The 21,186-nt window shown below is 40.3% G+C and overlaps 1 protein-coding gene across 1 annotated transcript in view; it reads left to right on the forward strand.

Annotated features, from left to right (window-relative positions):
• The window catches only part of tnn (tenascin N), a 74,429-nt gene that overhangs the window by 26,879 nt on the left and 26,364 nt on the right, over positions 1-21,186 (forward strand). The window contains exons 5-6 of the mRNA XM_067453465.1: positions 1,235-1,417; positions 1,494-1,583. Coding sequence (XP_067309566.1) covers positions 1,235-1,417; positions 1,494-1,583 — 273 coding nt within the window. The remainder of the gene's footprint in view (positions 1-1,234; positions 1,418-1,493; positions 1,584-21,186) is intronic.

Here is a 21,186-nt window from a genome sequence, read left to right on the forward strand (position 1 = left end):
CACTGTAAAATGAAGACAACTCCAGTGTTCTGGCACCAACATGTTAGCAGCAGATCCTTTAAGTCCTGTAAGTTGCGAGGTGGATCAGACTTGTTTGTTCAGCTCATCCCACAGATGCTCGATTGGATTGAGATCTGGGGAATCTGGAGGCCGAGTCGACGCCTCAAACTGGTTGTTGTGCTCCTCAAACCATTCCTGAAGCATTTGTGCTTTGTGTCAGGAGCATTATCCTGCTGGAAGAGCCACAGCCACCAGAATACCGTTTCCATCAAAGGCTGAACATGGTCTCAGCAATGCTTAGGTAGGTGGAGCGTGTCAAAGTAACATCCACATGGATGGAGGACCCAAGGTTTCCCAGCAGAACATTGGCCAAAGCATCACACTGCCTCCGCCGGCTCGCCTTCTTCCCATAGTGCATCCTGGGGCCATGTGTTCCCCAGGTAAGCCACGCACACACACACACCCGGCCATCCACGTGATGTAGAAGAACACGTGATTCCTCAGACCAGGCCACCTTCTTCCATTGCTCCGTGGTCCAGTTCTGATGCTCACGTGCCACTGTTGGCGCTGTCGGCGGGGTCAGGGGTCAGAGGTCACCCTGACTGGTCCATACGCCTCAAATTGAGCTGCTCTGTGTATTCTGACAGCTTTCTATCAGAACCAGCATTAACTTCTGGAGCAGTTTGAGCTCCAGTAGCTCGTCTGTTTGTTCGGGCAAATCCTCAAATCCTTACGCTTGCCCATTTCTCCTGCTTCTAACACATCAACTTTGAGGACGAAATGTTCACTTGCTGCCTAATATATCCCACCCACTAACATGGGTGTATTGTGTACAATTTTAGTAACCCCCTTTATTTTTTATTTCTATTAAAAAAAAGTATTTACGGATGACAAATACCTTCAAAGAATAGGGTCATTCTACAATGCCACTGGTAAACATTTAGTTTGCTTTTGCATGATTCACACGGTGAAAAGTTAAAGACTACTGTCAGATCTTGAGCCCCATTGACTACCACAGTATTTTTTCCCCCTACTATGGTAGTCAATGGGGCTCAAGATCTTCTGCTTATATACAAATATTCTTCCAAATATCTGCCTTTGTGTTCAGCAGAAGAAAGAAATTCATGCAGGTTTGGAACAACTTGAGGGAGAGTAAATGACAGAATTTTCCTTTTTGGGTGAACTATCCCTTTAAGTTGCTTACTGTCCATAAAAGATGTGCTTTTCTTTTCAGAGGTGTCTGGTATTGAAGGAATAAAGGTGTTGGGCCAGACAGAGGACTCCATCCAGGTGGACTGGAAGAATCCTGCAGTCGCGGTGGACTTCTTCAAATTGACCCATTCTGGGCCTGATGGTCAGGGAGGACAGGAGAACGTGGCCATGAGCCAGGAGGCCAGAACCATGCACACCATTGTGGGTCAGTAACGCATCCATCTGCCGTCATGCGGAGCTTCACACTGAGCCGTGTAGTGAGTACAACATGTGTTTTTCAGGCCTCAATCCAGGAACAGAATACCAGATTGGTGTACAAGCCATCAAAGGTGAAATTGAAGGCAGGCCATCATATGCCACGGGGGTCACAGGTCAGTAATGTTCCTCATTAGCAATCCATTAAGTGGAAAATAAAATGCATGAGATGCTACTTATGTTTAGACTTTGCATTGACTTCTGCACTGCAAAAAAATGCTCTTCTTCCTCAGTCATTCTGTCTCGTTTCCAGTCTAAATATCTAACAATTCTTAAATCAAGATGCATTTACTAGATCAGTAAAACCACATAAGATATTTTTTCTTGTTTTGTTGAAAATAAAATCTAAATGAAGTGAGTTTTTGCTTAAAACAGGAAAAATGATCTGCCAATGGGGTGAGAGAAATAATCTGATTTCTGATTGAAATCTTGTTTCTTGTTTCCGTCCCAAACAGAAATAAGATTATTTCTCTCACCCCATTGGCAGATCATTTTGCCTGTTTTAAGCAAAAACTCTCTTCATTTAGATTTGATTTTCAACAAAACAAGAAAAAATATCTTATGTCGTTTTACTGATCTAGTAAATGCATCTTGATTTAAGAATTGTTCGATATTTGGACTGGAAACGAGACAAAAATACTAAATAAGAAGAGCATTTTTGGCAGTGTATAACATTTTTAACTTGAGCTAATGATTCGGTTTTTAACCCAAAGTAGGATTTATTGCACTTTTTTAACTTGCGGATTTCTCTTATTCGTTTAGCGATTGCAGAGTAAAAGCAATGATAATGGCATTTAGCTTTAGGTAAACAAGTGAAATAATGGAGAGCACTCCTTTCTTAGAGGTGGAAAAACAACGTTCTTTATGACCAGCAGGATTTCTTTTAAATTTTTTTAAAAAAATGAAAGAAAAAACAAGTTGGCTGTTTTTGTCTATTATAATTTCTAATTTAAAACGTTTGTTATTTTAACATAGTCTACAGCCTGTTTCTACGGTACTGGGCTGTATAAATATAAATATAAGTAATAAATTGAATAAAACATTGTTTAAATGTAGTGTTTTTGAACATGATAGGGTGTATAGACCTACAAAGAGAATTGCAATGATGACATGCCATGTTCAGTACCAACTTTTGGATTTCAAATAAAATGAATGAATGTGTGTTAAACAGGCGTGAGAGGTCTAATCTCTCCCCTGACAATGCTGGCATCCTAACCTTTTGGATTGTTTTTTTCATTATATGCTTTAGGCCCATTTTCACATCACAGGTTGGTTTTCACGTTACACTTTAACAAGCTGGTTATTTATTTTATATTTGTTAAACCCATAACCATATAGGTTATGCTAACACTAAAAGTTTTCTTACAATAAATGAAAAGCAAATAAAAATAGTCTCCTCACTGCAAAAAATGCATTCCTTACTTAGTATTTTTGTCTTGTTTCTAGCCTAAATATAAAACAATTCTTAAGAAACATTTATTAGACGAGTAAAAATGGTCTTGTTTTGGGAAAAAATAATTCAAAATTAAGTTTTTTGCTTAAAATAGATAAATAATCTGCCAACGGGATAAGTAAAATAATGTTGTTTTAAGATTATTTTTCTCACCCCATTGGCAGATTATTTATCTTATTTTAAGCAAAAACTCTCTTCATTTTGAGTTATTTTTCCCAAAACAAGACAATTACTTCTGCTTGTCTAGTAAATCCTTCTGGTTTTAAGAATGTTTAGATGTTTGGACTAGAAACAAGACAAAAATACTGAGTAAGAAGAGCATTTTTTGCAGTGCTCCCCTTTTTTTCTGATCCGAAAAATGGTCCGAGACTCATAATCCGTGATGTGATCCGAACCGTGAGTTTTGTGATCTGTTACATCCAAAAGCAGAAACCTTATTATTATTATTATTATTATTATTATTATTATTATTATTATATAACATGTAATATGTTTATTAACCCGCTTCGTTGTGTCACATTGTAGGTGTTTTCACATTTTATTATTCTTGTGGGTACATTATAACTTGCAGCTTTAAAAAATACGGAAGGAAGTGAAAAATAAAAGAGACAAATAGATGCAGAAATGGTTCGGATGTTGATGCTAGAGATAGAAATCTTTACCACAACAATCTTTTAATAGCGGGAGTCCTTCAATGCGTTCATCTCAGAAAATATTTTCTTCTGAAAGGGTTCAGTGTCCAATGGTAGTTAAAATCTTTACAACCCCGTGCGCGAGACAGATATTTTCCTTGTCACCATAAATCAATTAAATTGCTTCCTTGACTGAAAAAACAACAAATCCATTTTATTATGTTACCCAGGGCTATTGAAATGTGGCAGTTCTAAAATGTCTTGCTCTGAAAAAATACACATGTCCAAAACCAACAAATATTCACGAAGAACCAGAGGCATCGGTTTCAGTATTATTATAGCTATCTTAGTGGTTGGAGCTGCAGACATTTAAAAGCTAGCGCTCCATGCTTTAGAGCTGATAGTCTGCCAACAATGAGATCTTAATACTAATTTATGTCCACATTATCTGACAGGTTGAGTTAGTATAGTGGTCTTTAAATGCCCATTAGAAGTGTGCAATGATGTCTAATGAAAAGAAGTCTTTTAGAAATGTGATTTGTCTGTGCCTCATATAATATCCCCCCTATTAAAATGTCAATTAGCCACAGCCCTTAAATCATTAAAAAGCATTTTTCACGTTTCAGCATTGAATTTCATCGCAGTAATATTTATAAGCTGTAATATTCAGTTTAGTATTCATGCAACAGTGCTTTTGGCCGAGGAATAAGATCATCCTGGAGTTATGGTTAAAGACACCAAATTATGGTTGCAAAGAAAACTTTTCATGCATAACCACAGTTACGTCCATGACTTTAATATATCAAAAGAAGGGCAGGGTACGGCTATATTTTGCATCCCACATCTGGGTCTTTGAATTCTTGCTGTAAGCATATAGTTCACGGTGTCAGGCTCTTAGCCAAAGGGGCTTGAGATAGATAAACGATCCATCTCAAAAGGATGTGTAGGGCTGTTTTGTCTGAGGAAGTGTGATGATAATTGACAGTGTATAAATAAAGCAGTATATGAAGTCAGATAATGGTCTAATAAGAGTTACAGTCACACCGTATAAGCCGGGAGTGTTTTGCTGTCTATAGCCCTATTCCGATGGTAATTGTTTTCTCGGACGTCCGTAAAAATAAAGTTGCAGCCACCTCAGTGATAAACTCGTGCATTCAGATGGTGATTTATTCCATATGCTTAATAAGATTAATATAATATCTAATTCAATAATAGGAAATTATTAATTATTTAAATCTCCTGTTTAAAAATAGGAAGATGAAAAAGAGGAAATGAGCGGAAATAAGTTAATACAATGCTGCAAACTGAATCTATGTTTATACTGCCGTAATAACGGCTCATCTCAAATGTTAACGTTATATTCAACAACACTTAAAATGAGTTCAAATTAATCAAATGAGCACATTAAAAATCAACCATTCAAAATGAGCAACTGCAAACATCACACAAAATAATTAAGTATAAATGTTTAAGTTTCTTCTCTTTCTCTTTTGAGCAGTGATGAAAGATTATTCTTGTAAATACTTTCCAAAAGTTACGAAAAACTACGACTTTATTCAGCGTTGTCTTCTCTTCCGCGTTTGTGTTCAATCCTCTAATAAAGATTCAAACGGTTATGAATCAGTGAATCGATTCATGATTCGGATCAACAATGTCACGTGATTTCAGCAGTTTGACACACGATCCGAATCATGAATCAATACACTGAATGAAGCCAACACGGCTTGAATGAAGCACTTTTGGCTCCAGATAAACTACGTAAGGTATAATGTACACCCAGGGTCGCGTTATCCTAATGGGCAACATGGGCTGCAGCCCAGGGCCCCGAACACCAGGGGGTCCCGAGACAATTCTCTTTTGCGTTATAATTTTTTTTTGGATCGAGGTAATTATGCGCAAGTTGAGCATCGTTGTCACACACTCGTATCGAGTCACAGCGGACACCCAGTACATCATCACCTGAACATGTCGAACGAAAATGTAAGAAAATATGGCAGGGGCGAATCTAAGAAGACCATTGCCACGTCCCCAGCAGGCAGCTAGTGCATCCCAAATTCCCAATGTATAAAATATAAAATGTTTCCTCTACCGATTTACATCAGCGGCGCTTCAAATGTGAGGAGAGAATAGCAAGAAAACACGTCTTTCTATTATTGTGTAGCCTAGTAGTCCAACAAATGACTCCTATGAACTGCTTAGATCTGCAACACAAATAGTTTGATCACGAATAGATGACTCTATGGCCTGTTTCACGCATAGTCCGTTTGCAGTGCGTATATATATATATTTTTTTCTGTCCCAATATTAACGGATTATATCTTCCTGGAGCGGTGTATCTGCAGCAGCGCGTCCATTGTTTCTGCGCCGAGTCTATCTTTTGCCGTGCTGCACGCGCTGAATTAAAGTGATAGAGCATTGTGCGCATTAAAATAAACATGCATTGAAGTAAAAAAAAAAAACTGGTTATTTCACCACAGATGCATATCATTTAAAGTCTATTCTGTTTCAAAGTCAACTCATGACTTTTTGCCTCAGGTAAAGCAAGGAAAATGACACATCTTGGTAAGAGACATAATGGAGAGCTCTCGTCCTTTCTTAAAGGTGGAGAAACAAAGTTCTTTATGACCTGCAGGATTCCTTGTAAAAAGGTTTAAAAATTAAAGAAATTAAAGACTGGGGGGGGGGGGGGGGATACTTTTTTGTCTAGTAAGTTTTAATGTAAAATGTTTTTGAAGTTAACATAGGCCTATTAAAATTTTAATTTGCCACTGTTGTCAATTTGCAACGTAGCATATAATAAATATAAAGTAAATATAAAGTGATTAATTGAATAAAACATTGTTTAAATGTAGGCCTAGTGCGTTTAAATGTGACATTTATGAAAGGGTGAATAATCAGTATTGTTTGTCTTTGTAAATTAATATTGATATGAACATGTAATCACTAAGTTTCCAGTCCAGCTATCAGGTTCAGGAAAAACTGGCAAGGGCCCCGCAAAAGCTTAACACGGCACTGTGTACACCCAGCCGTTTGTTATCGCAGAATAAACCCCGACAGAGAGATCAGGTTTACATCTTGCATCACTCTGGAGGGGTTTATTCTGCAATAACAACCCATTATCCCACTTATTACACGCCTACTAGTCTCAAATGAATTAGACACAAAATTTTGTCTTGAGATTAAATATTTTATTAGCGCTTCCGCAAAGAAAAACAGTTCCAAACTGCTTTAAGCCTTTATCTATTGCTGAAGATTTGCCATATGCTAACGCTAAATGTTGAAAATGAATGCTAAAGGGTTAGTTCACCCGAAAATGAAACCAAGCCTATGATTTACTCACCCTCAAGACATCATATCTCGGTCAAGATAACTCGCAGTACCCGGATGAGCGGGTGTTATCTGGGAATAACATACCGCTGGAATGAGCGATTGTTGACCAATCAGAATCAAGTATTTCACAGAGCCGTGTAATAATAGAGGATAAAGCGCCTGAAAGATCATTACAATAAACTGAACACTTTTGGTAGGGCAGAGCGGTTCGCAAACTAACGCTTTCTGACTTTCTCAGTTTGTGGAAACCCACTTGGGGCATTTATTTATACTACTTGAGTATTTATCTTCCCCCATATTAATTTCCCACGTCTACAATTATGTGGTTTTGTTTCATTAATACAGTGTATATTTATTTCTTGATTTAACCTGAAAGAATGGAAGTGAAATGTGGCATTTTTATCAACTTTCCCTGGGTTAAAACAACCCAACCGCTGAGTTAAAACAACCCAATCACTGGGTTAAAACAACCTATTCACTGGGTTAAAATAACCTATTCATTGGGTTAAAACACCCAATCTGTGGGTTAAAACAACCCATTCACTGGGTTAAAACAACCTATTCACTGGGTTAAAACAACCCAACCGCTGGGTTAAAACAACCCATTCATTAAGCTAAAACCACTCATTAACTGGGTTAAAACAACCCAACAGTGGGCTAAAACAAACCATTCACTGGGTTAAAACAACCCAACCGCTGAGTTAAAACAACCCAACCGTTCTTCCATGGCCCCGGCCCTGGTGTTATTGCACATTTAATATTTGATTTCTGTTGCACATAATCTGAGCCACAGTGAGAATCTTATTTTGAAAAAGTGCTCAGGTTAGCATGAAGGTAATATCTGACTGCGCCTTTAAACTGAAGGTAGTATCAGATCCTTTGAGTCTGTTCCCGACAGCCATTAGAGGGCCTCCAGTAGACGGCATTTCCCTCCGCTCAGCAACTTATGAATTACAGCCCCAGATCCTCACACACACCGTCTCACCAAACCGGAGGAACAGGAAATGGTTTTTCAATGCTTCTTCATGGACATGGCATATTCTGTGCGGCGCAGCGAAACCAGAGTGTGTATCGTTCCTGTTATCCAATGCAATGTAGGGCGACCGCACTCTTAATGTAGGATTCCTTATGTTTTACAACTGAAGCATTCACTGCAGAAAAAAAGCTTTTCTTACTCAGTATTTTTGTCTTGTTTCTAGTCCAAACGTCTAAAAAAATTCTTAAAACAAGAAGTATTTACTAGAATTTACTGGGAAAAAAAAAAACTCAAAATGAAGAGAGTTTTTGCTTAAAATAAGATAAATAATCTGCCAATGGGGTGAGAGAAATAATCTTAATTCAAACAGAAAACAAGATTATTTTTCTCACCCCATTGGCAGATTATTTATCTTATTTTAAGCAAAAACTCTCTTCATTTGGAGTTATTTTCCCCAAAACAAGACAATACTTTTTACTTGTCTAGTAAATGTTTCTTAATGTAAGACTTTTTAGAAATTTTGACTAGAAACAAGACAAAAATACTGAGTAAGAAGAGCATTTTTTTTTTTTTTTTTTGCAGTGTTTAGACTGAGCTGTGGATGAACAGGAGACTTTATAGATCTGATAGCTTTACGAGGCTCTCTTTTAGCATCAATGACTTGAACAGCAATGGTTTTTCAATTCCTGGGAACCGTAAACAAAAATCTTTTAAATTAAATTAAGACTGCCTCTATAAAAAGAATAAAATTGCTCAATAGGGGGATGTTTCTTGCCATTGAAGACATTCAATCAGCTGCAGACTTTTGCTCTACCCTGAAATCAACGTGTCCTCGCCTCCTCCATAACAATCAGGTGTCGCTCTGCCACCACAAGGGACTTTAATGCATCATTTGTTCAGTGGAAAGAAACATTGGATTGAACTGCTTCAAAGAACTTAATGTCCTAGGGTAAGCAAGACCTCAGATCATTATCAGCAGTACTTTAAAGCTCTTACTAAGAAGGGCTTTCAAAATCATTCTGAGAAATGGTTTTGCTTTTGCTGAGAAAAGTTTGCTTTTCTCTTGAGAAGGACTCTCTGAACTTCAGAAAAGTTTGTCTATTAAAAGCCATTACCAAAAACTATTTACCTAATGTACCTATGGTATAGCCTGACGTGGTCATCCTCAGCTCTAGTCCTCGCCCTCCTCCTGTGAGATTTCTTCGGTCACAACGTCAGGGCCCACACCCGCCTCCATCTGTTGTAGGTGAACCAAAAACAACTGATTCCAGCTCTCAGTGATGTGTTTTGGGTCCCCGCTATGATAACAGTAACTTTATCAAATGTTTACAAAACAAGGGGGAACCCAGTGTGCCTGCCTCTTTCTCTATCTCTGTTCTGTTACGTGAAAGAAAGTCTAAGGCCTTGTCAGGCCGTTTAATAAACCAATATAATCTGCTGCCTGTTACCTGCCAAAATAGGATTAATGTGGAGAAAAAAATTATTACTGTTAAGTTAGCACTTTTAAACATCCGTTCACTTAAGAACAAATCATTTCTAGTCAATGACTTAATAACCACTAACAACCTAGATTTTCTGCTTCTAAATGAAACGTGGCTAGAAGAAAACTGTAGTGCAACAGTCCTAAATGAAGCAGCCCCTCCTAACTTTACTTTTATGAGTGTTTGCAGATCTGTTAGGAGAGGTGGGGGTGTTGCTGCTCTTTTTAAAGATTTCTATCAATGTAAGCAAGTATCATTTGGTGACTATTTGTCTCTAGAATATCTGGGTATTGTGTTAAAAGGTTCTCCACGCATCCTGCTTATCATTATTTATAGGCCTCCGAAATACTCTGCAGGCTTCACTGAGGACTTTACAGAACTGTTATCAATAATTTCCTCAGAGTTTGACTGTTTTGCTATTGCTGGGGATTTTAACATTCACATAGACAATACTGAATCCAGTAAAACAAAAGAGCTCATGACTGTTCTTAACACTTTTGATTTGACACAGCATGTAAATGGACCCACACACAATCGTGGACACACTCTAGATTTACTTATCAGTAAGGGTCTAAACATTTCATCAATTGTTATTAAGGATGTGGCACTGTCTGATCATTTCTGTATTTTCTTTGATATATCAATCTCTCCTGCCATTGAAGCTAGATCTGTCTCTGTCAAAAAGAGATGCTTAAATGAGAACACTAATGTGCTGTTTATGAAGGCTTTATCTCTAACACTAAGCATATCTGCAGGCTCTGTTGATTTTCTCCTTGACTCCTTTAACTCAAAAGTTAAGAGTGTAATTGATGATATTGCTCCTCTAAAAGTCAGGAAAAAGAGTACCAAACAAAAAGCACCTTGGAGAAACTCAACAGCAGTTCAAATAATGAAAAGACAATGCAGAAAATCTGAACGCATGTGGCGGAAGACAAAACTTGTAGTCCATTATAACATCTATAAAGACACCCTTCATGCTTTCAATGTTGAACTAGGCAAAGCTAGACAGACCTTCTTTTCAAATATTATAAACAGAAACATAAACAACACGCGCACTCTTTTTGCTACTGTCGAGAGACTAACAAACCCCCCGAGTCAGACTCCTAGTGAAATGCTCTCAGACAGTAAGTGCAGTGAGTTTGCTTCCTACTTCTCAGAGAAAATTAATAATATCAGAAAGGCGATCAGCACATCCTCTAGTTGCTCTGGGGTCAGTCAGATCATACCAAACCCTCGGAAAATTACCATGTCAGATTTCGACGCTATTGACTGCAAAATTTTAGAAGACACAGTACAGCATCTTAAAACATCAACCTGTGCCCTAGACACACTCCCCACTTCTTTCTTCAAAAGTGTGTTTAACTGTTTAGAAGCAGATCTCCTAGAAGTGGTAAACTCCTCACTTCTCTATGGGACTTTTCCAACCGCCCTTAAAACTGCAATAGTTAAGCCTCTTCTGAAAAAGAGAAATCTGGATAACTCCATACTGAGCAACTACAGACCAATCTCAAATCTCCCCTTCATAGGCAAAATCATTGAAAAAGTTGTTTTCAATCAGTTGAACAAATTCTTACGCTCAAATGGATACTTTGACAATTTTCAATCTGGTTTCCGTCCACATCACAGTACAGAGACAGCGCTCATAAAGATTATAAATGATATTCGCTTAAACACTGATACAGGCAAAACATCAATTCTGGTACAACTGGATCTCAGTGCCGCATTCGACACTGTTGACCACAACATACTTCTAGACAGGCTGGAAAACTGGGTCGGGCTTTCTGGGATGGTCCTCAAATGGTTCAGATCATACTTAGAAGGGAGAGGTTATTATGTGAGTATAGGAGACCATAAGTCTGAGTGGACATCCATGACATGCGGAGTCCCACAAGGGTCCATTCTTGCACCTCTTCTGTTTAACCTGTATATGCTGCCACTGAGCCAAATAATGAAAAAGAACAATATTGCTTACCACAGCTATGCTGATGACACCCAGCTCTACTTAGCACTATCACCTAATGACTACAGCCCCATTGACTCCCTGTGCAAATGCATTGATGAAGTTAACAACTGGATGTGCCAAAACTATCTTCAGTTAAACAAAGACAAAACCGAAATCACTACATTTGGAAACAAAGATGAAATTCTCAAGGTGAACGCATATCTTGAGGCTAAAGGCCTGATAACAAAAAATCAAGTCAGGAATCTTGGAGTGATTTTACAGTCCGACCTGAGTTTCAGTAGTCATGTCAAAGCAATAACTAAATCAGCATACTATCATCTGAAAAATATTGCAAGGATTAGATGTTTTGTCTCCAGGCAAGACTTAGAGAAACTGGTTCATGCTTTCATCACCAGTAGGGTGGACTATTGTAACGGCCTTCTCACTGGCCTTCCTAAAAAGACCATTAGACAGCTGCAGCTCATACAGAACGCTGCTGCCAGGATTGTGAGCAGAACCAGAAAATATGACCATATCACACCAGTCCTCAGGTCTTTACACTGGCTTCCAGTTACATTTAGGATCGACTTTAAAGTACTATTACTTGTTTATAAATCACTCAATGAGCTAGGACCCCAATACATCGCAGATATGCTGATTAAATACAAACCCAAAAGATCACTCAGATCAGCAGAATCAAATCAGTTAGAAATACCAAGAGTTCACTCAAAGCAAGGAGAGTCTGCTTTTAGCCGCAGTTGGAACCAGCTTCCTGAACAGATCAGATGTGCTCCAACAGTAGCCACATTCAAATCCAGACTCAAAACACATCTGTTCAGCTGTGCATTTACTGAATGAGCTCTGAGCACTGTATGTCCGACTGATTGCACCCTATCTTATCTCTTTATTCTTTTTATAATTGTTTTAGTTTACCTTTGTTCTTATCTCTGGTTATTGTTTATTTTATATGTTCTTTTGAGTTGAATATGACGAGTGAAAACTGGGTTTGATGGAAATAGTAAGTTTGACAATAAGGTTTGAGTATGTGTAAATTTGTGGAGGGTATGATGAGTGAGTAAGGGTTTTAACAAGAAGGTTTCTGAGTAAAAATCAGGGAATAGTGATTAAAATGGATGTTATGAACGTGTTTGAGAAATAAATGAATGAGAGGTGTTCTAATTAAGATGGTACATGTATGTAGGCAGTAAACTGAAGAATGTTTATTTTTATATCAGACCATTATTGTGGATCTGACCATTTTATTTTATTTTATATTATTTTTTTTATTTTTTAATTTTTTATTTTTTATTTTTTATTATTATTATTATTTTTTAATTACTATATCTTTACGACTGTTTTAACTATGCTTGTTTTTAATTCTTTATTCGTCCATATGGTATTCTTTTTTTTCTCATGCATTTGTTACCACTGTTTTAATTAATTTCTATGTAAAGCACTTTGAATTGCCATTGGGTATGAAATGTGCTATACAAATAAACTTGCCTTGCCTTGCCTTGCCTAGTCAGAATATGAGTCTGATGCTCCATTGGGCTGTGATTATGGGCCGTGTTTCAACATAACCAGGAAAGACCTCAAATGGAGAGACCGACAACCAATCAGAGCAACGGAGCGACGCATAACGTTAGTTGTCAAATGTCAACAGAACCAGGCTATTCTCACGAAAATGCGTATAAATAGTAAGAGTGTGCAATGTTGTGTAATTTATACGCCAAAACTCATTTTTGCGTGCATATGGTACGCGGTTTTTCGCATGCATATGATACGCACTTTATGGCGTATTATACATACGAACCCCCCACCCCACTACCCTAAACCTACCCAAGAGCGTGTCATATATACGCCATAAAGTGCGTCTCATATGCACGCGAAAAACAGTGTATCACACGCACGCCAAAATGAGTTTTGGCGTATACATTCCACGACATTGCACACTCGTACTAGCCTGACAAGCCAGACCCACATCAAGATGTTTGGTCTGGAAACTCACCATAGACAGGGCTCAATCCGAGGGGCGGATAAACGGTTGTCTTATAAACTCCCTCTGCACGCGATAGGATAGCGCTACACCAACCGGAGCAACGACGGTGAAGGGGAGCTCGCTGACTGTTTAAACATTCGCCGTATCCGGTCGGCTAAACTCCGAACACACCTTCCCTTTGTTCTTTTCTCAGAGGAAAGCTTAACTCCAAGTCTTCCGGAGGCGCGGGCAGAGCTGATTCGAAAGACCGCCGCCGTTCGCCAGTTTCTGTGTTACTAGAAGCACGCAAACGCAACTCGGCCGTCGTCGTTATGGCCCCGCCCGCCGACTCTAACGTTATAGCCTACACGATGTGATTGGGCCGTTCAGATTCTGAGGAATACAGCTCAGATAGGAATTGAGAGTTGCTAGACCACACTTGCGGGCAAATTAAATTAGCTGCCGCTAGGGTGCTTCTAGATTTCTAGGCTACACTCGTACTATTTATACTCATTTATGTGCGATCGGGTTGACTGAACTTACTGCACTGTTGTGCTGCAACGACGTCATCGATTACGTCGACTACAAAAATACATTGACGTGCGTGAAATGCGTCCATGCGTCCCACTGTTTACATCTCGCGTAATGGGATACAGGGAATGGAGAAAGTAGCATTCTATCACAAAAACAGAGACCACTGTTATCAAAAGTATGGGAATACTTTAAACAGAGGACAAATAAAATGGCCCTTTGTTCCCTTTGCAAAACCGATATGGTGTACCACGGCAGCACAACTGCGATGCGCGAGCACCTCAGAGGAAAACATCTCGGCGATCTCCGGTGTTACGGTTTAACTGGTTTCCATGTGATCTGGTGACCAACTTCCTGGTTCAGGTCGGATATTCTTGCGCTTGTGGCATTCTGAAAAGTTGAGATGTTTTTAACTCGATGCGGTGCGGACGCGCCTGAAAAAAACGAGTGCATCGCTTCCATTATGAGCGCTCCTACATTGGAAATAATGAGCTTGAGCGCGCAAAAGACGTGATATGTGAACGGCCCCTTAAAAGACAGCGTGCCGCGAGACAACAGTCACAAACCACCGAGCTACCCCGAATAGGGTTGGGCGATGTCACTTAAATCGGCAGCTGACGATGTGTACAGTAAAACATCGCGATGGACGATGATATCGAATATTTTAGTTTCGTTTTCGTTTTTTCGAACTAGAGCTTAGATCAGTTCACAAAAATCAAGACCGACCCTACCCAAGCCAATGCACCCGAGAGACCGGCCCTGCCCAACACATTAGCTGTAATTATGAGCCCGAGCCCCATTTAAACCCGACCATTTTTGAATACGTGGGCGTTCGGTCGAGAACGAGCCTGTAATGACTAATGAGCGGAGCGGTGCCGGTGTGATCAGCTCAATAATCCGCAGGCGCGCGCTCATGAACCCGCCGGTAAAATGATGTTCGTTCAGATCCAGCTCAGACATGACATAAATCTGTGGCTTACTATAGTTGTTGTAGCCATTAAACACTGTTTTTAATTTATGTTTAAATATTATAGCCTAATATTATTTTTTAATTTCATCTGATTATGATAGGCTATAAGTGCAAAGATGCAAGTCGGTCAGAAATGATTTTGGTGGTTATATTCAGTTTAATATTAAGTTTTGTTTTGTAAAAAGCCTTTCTTTCGTTTTGTACAAATTGTATCTTAATTTTAAAAAAGGTTTCTTCGGCCAATTGCATGTATTTAATTAATAAGAAGCAAATAGGTAGCCTATGAGGTCGCGGAAGCGATCGCTTTCAATGATCATTAACTGGAGCACGTCTCAAATAAACGGAAACTCAGCAGGCTTGCCACACAGACATGAGGAATGAAAGATTTCTAGAAACGAAAAGATTTAAATAAGCATAGAGCAGTGTTCAGAACTCACGGTACACAACCAGCGCTATACAGATGATCACGGCGATGGGCATAAGCGGGATGGTAAAGTTTAAGGGATTCTTTTTTTTTTTTTTTTTACCTCATACTGAATATGATCGGGTGAAAGCACATTTTAAACAGGTAGCACTTATTCACACACGAACTAATCATTCTCTCTAATGCATTCAAAAACATCTTGTAGTGCTTACCTGCATACAGTTATCAGTAGCCAGTAGGTAACCTACAGTTATTATATTCTATTATATGATTTTGAATGAGCAGACATCTGTATTGATCCGTAGATAAAATAACTGATGAAAACGTTCATCTTTCCAAACTTCCAAACATACAAACAAATTTGCACTGCAAAAAGCATCAATGATATTTCACTTTTGATAAAGCCAGTTTGGCATAGTGGGGGGAAATGCACACAAATGTTCAAACCACGTTGAAACTAGGCTCTTAATCTCCTATTGTTTATTTTTTTATACTTTTTTTCAGTTAATGCAGGTTATAAACCGAACTTTATATTGATATTTCAGAGCTTACTAAAATACTTTAGCAGTCATTAGCCGCAAATTTCCTCGGAACGAAGACGGAGCGGTGTTTCTGATATCAGCGAGCGAGGAGAGGGAGATGGTGAACCCGGAGCGGAGCTGGAGCGAAGACGGAGCGGTGTTTCTGATATCAGCGAGCGAGGAGAGGGAGATGGTGAACCCGGAGCGGAGCTGGAGCGAAGACGGAGCGGTGTTTCTGATATCAGCGAGCGAGGAGAGGGAGATGGTGAACCCGGAGCGGAGCTGGAGCGAAGACGGAGCGGTGTTTCTGATATCAGCGAGCGAGGAGAGGGAGATGGTGAACCCGGAGCGGAGCTGGAGCAAAGACGGAGCGGTGTTTCTGATATCAGTGAGCGAGGCGAGGAGAGGGAGATGGTGAACCCGGAGCGGAGCTGGAGCGAAGACGGAGCGGTGTTTCTGATATCAGTGAGCGAGGCGAGGAGAGGGAGATGGTGAACCCGGAGCGGAGCTGGAGCGAAGACGGAGCGGTGTTTCTGATATCAGTGAGCGAGGCGAGGAGAGGGAGATGGTGAACCCGGAGCGGAGCTGGAGCGAAGACGGAGCGGTGTTTCTGATATCAGCGAGCGAGGCGAGGGAGATGGTGAACCCGGAGCGGAGCTGGAGCGAAGACGGAGCGGTGTTTCTGATATCAGCGAGCGAGGCGAGGGAGATGGTGAACCCGGAGCGGAGCTGGAGCGAAGACGGAGCGGTGTTTCTGATATCAGTGAGCGAGGCGAGGAGAGGGAGATGGTGAACCCGGAGCGGAGCTGGAGCGAAGACGGAGCGGTGTTTCTGATATCAGTGAGCGAGGCGAGGAGAGGGAGATGGTGAACCCGGAGCGGAGCGAAGACGGAGCGGTGTTTCTGATATCAGCAGGCGAGGCGAGGAGAGGGAGATGGTGAACCCGGAGCGGAGCTGGAGCAAAGACGGAGCGGTGTTTCTGATATCAGCGAGCGAGGCGAGGAGAGGGAGATGGTGAACCCGGAGCGGAGCTGGAGCGAAGACGGAGCGAAGACGGAGCGGTGTTTCTGATATCAGCGAGCGAGGCGAGGAGAGGGAGATGGTGAACCCGGAGCTGGAGCGGAGGGATTCTTGAATGCTTACTGTGCGTTCACACCGCCGGCGGCGAGAGCGTCAAGCTGGCCGGAAGTCATTCATTTTCAATGGGAGCCGGGCGGCGAGCTCCGGCGAGAGCGGCGCGGCGCGTCTTGGGCGATTTGGGCGTCGAGGAGAGTTGAAATCAGCTCAACTTTATGGTAATGAGCTATGACGCGGTTCGGCGGCAACAGGCGGCAACCAGTCAGAATGTAGAAGTGCTCCGCTTGAGAGAAATCCAGAGAACGCAGGCCTGTAAACTTTGGTTCCGACCACATTAGTTCCCAAGCAATTTGTAGGAGAGGTTGATCATTGCTGTGCGGGTTTCCCTATCATTTATGACAAGATCATTCATAGTGATGTGTAATTTGTTAAGAAGTCGCGCAACACTATTTTATAGGCGCTAGAACGCTCGTTGTTCAGCGGGTGTGCAATTAATTCTTACTTTCACATTTAAACGATTTCATGAAGTTAATTTATACCCTACTTGTGGTCAGTATATCCATCAACATGCTTGTTTGATTTGCGGCCTCTTTAAATACAGTTAAAAAAAAAGAAAAAACATTCGATCTACGTCAGAGCGGCAGCACGTCCACGGAGCTTTCTACAGCGTCGTTGTCTGGGGCAAGAGCGAATTTTGACGCTCTCGCCGGCGGCGGTGTGAACGCACGGTTAGAAAGAGCGTGGAGAGGAAATTGCCGCCGCTCTACTCCGCTCACATACTCCGGTGTCGACTCGCAAGACTCGCAGCGGGGCGGGGGCGTGGCATCGCGATGGTGTTTCTCCATCGTGATGTCGCACAGCCATCACGATGGACGATGATATCGTCCATCGGCACAACCCTAACCCCGAATCAGCTCCAGATCTCTGGAAACCATGTTAAACCATAGCAGAACCCTGACTACATTTTATGGTTTGTGATGCTAAAGAACATTTCATGATGTCTCAGACAACTGTACATTTATGGCTACTGTGGTTTAATTATAAACGCTATCATAAACTCATTTACCATAGTAAAATAATTTTCTTTGCCTCTTTATTATTTTAAAATGTAAAAACTTCAACCACATTGTTTGAAAACGAATAAAGGTTGAAATATTATATTAGAAGTTGTACTTATATATATATTTTTTGTAAAGTTATCCAAAGGATTCATTAGCTAATTACAAAAAAAACAGATTAATTATTTATTGTAATAAAAATAGTCGTTAGATTAGTCGACAGAAAAAATAATCGTTAGCTGCAGCTCTACTGCACTGTGTTGCCAAGTCCGCGGTTTTTTTCCGCGTGTTGAAACGACTATTATGTGAAACGCCATTTTTTCCCAGAGAACCCCCTGAGAAGCTATTGTTTAGGGCTAGTAGTTGGCGGGTTTTGTTGTAAAAACTTGGCAACCCTGTCTGCACACGCGCTGGAATAAACGATCTTTGCCGGTGTTCTAACGAATTGAAATGATACACAGAGTACTTACCCAACATGATCATCATTACTGAGAGAAATAGTGAAGGTGATGCAGATACGAACAAGCTCTCCGTTTAGGATTCAAACAAATATTCTGAGTTTATACTGAGTTTCCTTTCTTAAAGGTGTCATGAACTGGCTGTTTACATTTTTTTATACTGTTGTCTGAGGTCAACTAATGACGTTCGTGTGGTTTTTACATTCAGAAACATCATAACTAATCAGTAATAGGCTATTTTTTACACTGGTTTTGAGGCTCTCTCCTGAATGCTGGGTTTTGATGGGCGTGTCACTGGAGACTTGGAAGTAAACGCCCATGGCTAGGATTGGATAACATTTGCATATTTAATGAGCTTCAGCTCCTGTCAGTTCACATGAGAGATTGTCAGATTGTTTTGAAAGCGGCACCAGAATGATTCTCTCACAGGGCTCGATCAAACAAACACAATGATTTATTTCTCATCCACCCCCGATTGATTGATTTTTTTTTATTACTTGGCCCGCCCGATCGGTGGATATAAGCGCAACACACACACACACACACACACACACACACACACACACACACACACACACACACACACACACACACACACACACACACACACGATAGTCAGCTATTTGAGATTGACTGGCCTGCCAACGAGCTTTCGTTTTGGTACACTCTAAAAAATTCTGGACTGTTTTAACACAATGTTGGGTCAAATATGGACTAACCCAGCAATTGGATTGTTTTAACCCTGCGGTTGGGTTAAATATTTGCTTAAGACAACGCAATTGCTGGGTTAAAACAACCCAATTGCTGGGTTACTCCATATTTGACCCTACATTGGGTTGTTTTGTACTTAGATTTTTTTAGAGTGTAGCCCGTCTGGGAAACACACGGCTCCGGGGCGTTGGGCTTTGAACTAATGCAATGAACCAACAAATAAAGGATTCTCCAGCCTGTGACAGCGTGCTAAGGTTTGTTCTGTTAGACACGTACACATAATCAATACGATCTGTATCAATAATATCACATATAAAAACATGTTTTACTCACATAAGTGTGCTGCACCATTCCTGTCGGATCCGCGTTGTGTTTTAATCTCAATCTGTCTGCAAATCCAGTGTCGACCTGAGACTTCTTTACAAGCGATTATCTTGTGGCGTGTTTATTGCTCGTTTAGCTGCACGAGTCAGTGGGCGGAGCTACATAAGTAGGCGTACACATTTGTCTCTAGAGGCAGTTTCCCCTTCTAATACATCATTGATTTTAGAGCCTTGTTTTCTGGGCCTGGTGTCTATAAAAGCTTTTATTTGACTAACAAGGAAGTTTTCAGCTCTGAAACTTACAGGAAATTCTTATATTACCACAACCTTTTATATCAAAAGCTCAAGGTAAAGTTGATTTCGCAATTCATCACCCCTTTAAAACTTATTAGGATAAAACTTATGATATTTTCCATGATAAAGTGCTTCCAGCTTATTTGCTCTCCCCTGCTGTACCTTGGCCTGAAAGCTTGATGTGTCCAGAAAAATTTGGGAGAAATATTTTCAAATCTGACTATACTTCAGTGTCCAGACAGGAACAGATACATTTGGCTCAATCCCTCTGACCGCATGCTGCTTGATAAAGCACATCTGTATGATAGAAATAACACAGAAAAGAGCTGTTTGGCACGTGTCGTGGTTTGTAATGAGATATTGAGGCGATTGAAATATCATGACAGTTTCACAAATGCGTTTAGCATTGTGTTCTGTCCAGCGTAAGGCGCTGTTGTTTCTTATTCTGGTCCATGTCTCAAACCCAGACGAGTCAAAAATGATAAGCCCACCTGGTCAATCAGACAGCATAAAATGAGAGCTGTGGATTCTAGCAATCTTGGAAGGCATCGGGAATCAGTTTCCATGATGCGGATAGCATGGTGACATTCAGCTAACCCCGCGGAAGTCACAGACCGCTAGCCTAAATGATGATTGCTTTTCCTTGTCTCCTCACTTCCTCTATTGCATTGCATTGGTACTCTCTGAGTTTCAGTGGAAATGCACACACATGCCTATATGACCCCGCGCACATCCTCAGCTCTTCAGGTCTTGATAATTGAGAATCCATATGCCTGGCGAAGTATAACAAACAGCTTGTTCCGGCACACTAAACATTTTTTGTTGGTTTTTGTTGGTTTAACTTAAATTTTGAGTTTTTTGAAATTAAAAATTTGAGTTGATACAATGAAGGAAATTTGTTTAATAAATAGAAACTCAAAATAATATTGTATCTGAATTGTATTATTGTATCTTAACGGTTTTTAACACCCACTGACTCGGATTTCTGCAGTTCGGCGATCCGAATCATGAATCGATTCGCTGATTCATAACCGTTTGAATCTTTATTTGAGGATTGAACACAAACGCGGAAGAGAAGCCAATGCTGAATAAAGTCGTAGTTTTTGTTATTTTTGGACCCAAATGTATTTTGGATGCTTCAAGAGACTCTAATTAACCCACTGATGTCTCATATGGACTACTGTGATGATGTTTTTATTCCCTTTCTGGACATGGACAGTATAGTGTGCATACACTTGCATACGCTCTCGGACTAAATATAAAATATCTTAAACTGTGTGTGAAGATGAACGGAGGTCTTACGGGTGTGGAGCGACATTAGGGAGAGGAGTTAATGACAGACATTTCATTTCTGGCTGAACTAACCCTTTAACTCAAATGAACATATAAAAGAATAACCAAAGATAAGAACAAATGGTAAACCAAAAACAGTTATTAAGGATGATGCATAGATAAGAATTGTACTTCATAGTAATTACTACTATTTTAAGTGCATGCAACATGTAACAAGGACACTAGAATAAAGTGTTACCGAAAATGCTCTTATTTGTGCAGCAAGTG

Source organism: Pseudorasbora parva, chromosome 9, assembly GCF_024679245.1.
Source record: "Pseudorasbora parva isolate DD20220531a chromosome 9, ASM2467924v1, whole genome shotgun sequence".
NCBI classification, from domain to species: Eukaryota; Metazoa; Chordata; class Actinopteri; order Cypriniformes; family Gobionidae; genus Pseudorasbora; species Pseudorasbora parva.